Source organism: Corvus brachyrhynchos, unplaced genomic scaffold (assembly GCF_000691975.1).
Source record: "Corvus brachyrhynchos isolate BGI_N302 unplaced genomic scaffold, ASM69197v1 scaffold323, whole genome shotgun sequence".
Taxonomy (NCBI): domain Eukaryota; kingdom Metazoa; phylum Chordata; class Aves; order Passeriformes; family Corvidae; genus Corvus; species Corvus brachyrhynchos.
This window is the reverse complement of record NW_008237253.1, coordinates 129651-134059: the sequence shown is the minus strand read 5'-3', so window position 1 is coordinate 134059 and position 4409 is coordinate 129651. Positions and strand designations below refer to the sequence as shown.

At 49.3% G+C, this 4409-nt stretch overlaps 1 protein-coding gene and 1 long non-coding RNA gene across 2 annotated transcripts in view; one reads left to right on the top strand and one right to left on the bottom strand.

Annotated features, from left to right (window-relative positions):
- LOC108445729 overlaps positions 1 to 4409 on the bottom strand; it is a 21083-nt gene that overhangs the window by 2232 nt on the left and 14442 nt on the right. The window lies entirely within an intron of this gene.
- CDHR5 (cadherin related family member 5) overlaps positions 7 to 4409 on the top strand; it is a 12997-nt gene continuing 8594 nt past the window's right edge. Inside the window, exons 1-7 of the mRNA XM_008630767.2 lie at positions 7 to 539; positions 729 to 904; positions 1873 to 1923; positions 2243 to 2335; positions 2463 to 2561; positions 3689 to 3799; positions 4129 to 4305. Of these exons, the coding sequence (XP_008628989.1) occupies positions 461 to 539; positions 729 to 904; positions 1873 to 1923; positions 2243 to 2335; positions 2463 to 2561; positions 3689 to 3799; positions 4129 to 4305 (786 nt within the window). The 5' untranslated portion in view covers positions 7 to 460. The remainder of the gene's footprint in view (positions 540 to 728; positions 905 to 1872; positions 1924 to 2242; positions 2336 to 2462; positions 2562 to 3688; positions 3800 to 4128; positions 4306 to 4409) is intronic.

Below are 4409 nucleotides of genomic sequence, written 5' to 3'. Positions count from 1 at the left end.
TCCCTGGGCTGCAGCTGAGCCTTGTCACTGCTGGGATCCACTTGTGGGATACAGGCCCCATCTCTGGCACATCAGAAACCAAATTTGCCCCCTTCCCAGTGGGAGGGGCTGGAGTACACAGGCAGCTTCTGAAGTACCAGCCCTTGTCCTTCATGCTCAGCTGGGCAGGGGCTCAACTGTGAGCTCTGAACTGCTTCAAAGATATCCTTGTTTCTGCAGAGAGTTTAGGGTTTAGGAAAGACCCGGCAAGGATTTATGCGTCATCGTGTTCCATGACTGGTAAATCCTTCAATAAGTCATCCAATGGGGCAAAGAGGCAAAGGTTGAACCACGGCAATCCACAGCCAGCCGGTGTTTTTCGATGCCATAAAGTGGTGAACTCAGACAAGGGCACAGGGCAGAACACGGAGAAGATCAGCTTAGTTGGAAAAGGGGATTTTTCAGCAGCTGGCAGCTCACCATGGCTATTCCTCACTGGCTCCTCCTGTCTGCGCTCCTCCTGCTGCCCCTCTTGGCACAGGTTTCGGCACAGGAACCAGGTAAGCTCTTTCACGAGGTCCTTGTCTCCGAGGAAAGTCTCCCCTGGGAGGGGGTGGCCCTGTTACAGGTGAGAGGTTGCTAGGCTCCGAGACAGCTTCGCTCCACAACTTGTGACCACAGCTCTCACCCAACTCCTTCACAATGTGAATCCTTGGGCAATTTTGCATCTTACTTGTGTGTTTTTCCAGGATGTTCTGTCAGTAACAGCAAACCAAGCGTTCCTGAAAATGCATGTCCTTACGTGGTGACCACCATCCACGTGGAGCCAGGGTTCACCCTAACAATTGATCCCAATTTCCCCGATGGCCAATTCTTCACCATTGAGGGCTCCGAGCTGCGGCTGACAAAGTGTGTGGACTATGAGGTAAGCCTTTAACTGGCAGGCTGTAAGGTTGGGATGGATAATGCTGGGATGCAATGAGTTTTAACCTGTAGTCTTCCAGTGATTCTTAACCTGTTTCTAAAGGAAATAAGTTTTATGTCAGTTGTGTGAGTTTGGGAGCCTACAAAAAAAGATGGAGAGAGACCATTTATAAGGGCCTGGAATGACAGGATAAGGGGGAGTGACTTCAAACTGCCAGAGAGCAGGGTTAGGTGGGATATCAGGAAGAAATCCTTCCCTGTGAGGGTGGGCAGGCCCTGGCACAGGGTGCCCAGAGCAGCTGTGGCTGCCCCATCCCTGGAAGTGTCCAAGGCCAGGCTGGACAGGGCTTGGTGCAACCTGGGATAGTGGAAGGTGTCCCTGCCCACAGCAGGGGGTTAGAATGAGATGAGCTTTAAGGTCCTTTCCAACCCAAATCATTCTGGGATTCTGTCATCTTGTGTGAAGCAGAAAGGTGGTATAAAAGGTCATTGTGTTCACTTAGGTTGCTGCTAAATTATTTTAGCTCCCTAGAGTGCTCTGTTTCAGCCACAGGCATCCTTAAGTTCCCTTTCAATGTAAAAACCCACATTTACTTGAGCAAAGAGCAACAGCCAGAGTTAACACCCCGCAGGTGCCACTGTACTTGCTGCCATAGAATGTTTCTGATTTATTCAAATTTAAAAGAAATCTGTTTGAATTCACCTGAGGTGACAGAGAATGGCAGATGAGCTCTGCCAACATCTTACAGGAATTGCAGGGAGAGAGCCTGGAAGATGGGGCTGCTTTGATGTCATCATAAACAAGATCCAAGCATTAAGGAAAGAAAGGAAAAGCTAGATACACCTGAAAATACGATAAAGCCCAGCAGCATTTCTGAATCAGCACAGTATGAATTTGGCTCATTTGCTTTAGCCAGAGTTTGCACTCCTGGGCTGTTCCTACAGTGGGTGGGTTTGTTTTTCACGCAGGAAGACCCCGCACTGCTGGTGTACCTGATCTGCAAGGACCCTGCTGGCCAGGTGAGTGCTCTCCCAGTGCTGAGCCCTGGGATACACCTGCTTCCCTCTGCTCTTCCTAATCCCCATGCTGGGATGGGCAGATGTCCTTCTCCTTGTGGACAGACACGCTGCTCTCATAGTCACAGAGAGCGCCAAGGCTCTGCCGGTGGAGGGGAGGTGGGAGCAAGCCCACAATCCCACCCCAGGATGTGGGCTGTCTGCAAACCCCAGCCACATCCAGCCCCCATCCTTACACCATCCCCTCTGGTCACTCTGCAAAGCAGGATCAGCCCCAACAGTCTATTTTTGGGTTTGATTCTTTGATTTGCCCATTCTGCAGAGTGATTCCTTGGAAATCCTGGTCACCATTCTGAACGAGAACGACAACAGCCCTGTGTTTGCACAGCCAAACCTCGCCAGGGACGTTCCAGAGGTAAGGGGTTTTTGGAAGGGAAGAGGGCACTGCCTCACTGAGTGCTGTGGGACTGAGGAAGGGTCAGCAGGGAGAGGACTTCAATCCATTTCACACAGACAATAGCCACAACAACATGTTTTTTCAGGATACAAAAGTGGACACAACCATTGTAACCCGTGAAGAATTAAGTGCTACTGATGCTGACCTGGACACCATCTACTATGAACTCACTACCACAGTGCAGGTGAGCATCTCTGGGGACAAACAGTCGCTCTGGAGAAGCTGGATTCAGAAGTACCCCAGCTTTCAGGAGAAGGTCACTGCATTTAGCTCTCTCATCTTTTACAAAACCCAAACATTTATTTGGTCAGCAGAACAGAGCCATCAATGCTGCAGGTATAGAATTCTTTTTTTGCTCACACTTTTAATGCACTGTATAGATTAAATTTTCATCTAGGATATTCAGAGCCATATGACTCAGGGAAGTCTTGTTGGCATAATCTGTAAACATAACAGGAGACCTTTGTACCTCAGGGAGCTCAGAACTGTGCTGAGTCTGACGGGGAAAGGAGTCCTTGCCCTAACTGGCAACAGCAGCACAGGAAATGGATTGTGCACACAGTTAAACTAATGCCAGCCTAGAGTGCAAGGGTTGGCTGTAAACGAAAATCAAAAGGAAATTCAAGAGAAGAACCAAATGTATGTTTGCATTTTTGAAAAGCATTGTGGCAAGAGCAGACAGTGCCTGTGTTATCTCTACATCCCCAGGGAATTTAAGTGTCTGTGAACAGAAACCACCAGTTTTTCAGCTCTAGAGTCAGACTTTGCATTCACATTGGCGTAAATCCAGAGGGATTTAGAAATTCAGAGGCATAAGATTAAAAGAGAACCAAGGTGAGGAAGGTTATAGAGTGAAATGCAGCGCATGATACTTCAACTTGGCTTTACAGTTTCTTTCAAAGTCCAGCTGTGTTAGGCTATGGTGGGTGATCCTGCCAGCTCTCAAAGGCTGAGCCATCCTGGACCTTTTTCGTGCATGGAAGTGAGATTGCTTGGCTGTTAGGGACCCAAAATCAAGGATTGTTGGCAACTGGCTAAATGTAGGAAATAAATGAGGTGATTGACTTCATCCAGAAGCTGCCGAGCAGGTGGGCAGGAAAAACTGGGGGTCTGGGAGAGGAAATTCACAAGAACAAACCTTTCTGCAGTGTGCAGTACCAAAGATTAAGTAGTTCAGGCATTCCCACACTGCCCCTCATCCAGGTCCCCAGGATTAAAGGTCCTGTTGGGATGACAAACACAGCAATGAGCAGGATTTGGAATGTGCCTGTGATGGAGTCTGCTATAGGATTTTTCCTTTTCCCTTGCCAGGACACAGACGGTTATTTTGCCATAAGAGGAGTTAATAACCCAGAAATTTATTTACAAAAAGCATTGGACTATGACAAATTTAATTCAACAACGTTGCTCCTGTATGCGAGGGTAAGTGGTTTGGGAAGAACAGAACGCCTCGTTTGCCTGGTCCCTCTTACCTGAAGGGTGAGTCTGGATGGGAGATCTCTGGGATAGCAGGAGGGGGGGGTGTGCATTTGAAGCAGGCTTTCCATCATTCCAGTGACAGACCTGCAGTCAGCCCACCTTTGTCAGCAGAACAAGATAAGCCACTGCTTTAGCTACCCCCACACAGATTGCTAATTAAACAGAATGGAGTGACAATGGCTGAAGGGCACCAGGCCACTGCTTTTGGCAGATGAGCCCTTGTTTAGGCAGTGAAACTTGTGTCTCACCGGTGTGCTTTGCCTTGCGGGCAGGACAGGCCTGTGACCAGCCCCGACCACGCCAACACGGCCACTGCGACAATAACCATCGTCATCAAGCAGAGTGACACCCGGGCACCCTGGTTCCTGCCCTGCAACCATGTCCACAATGACACCAGCGTCTGCATCAGCAGCCCCTACTCCGGCAGGGTCAACATCTCCGAGATGTCGGTGAGCAGGAGGGCTCAGACAGTGCCCCTGGTGCTGTTCCCAGTGGGAAGCACTGAATAATTTCCATGGCTCATGCCGGTCTCCAGCTGTAATGCAGATGGTTC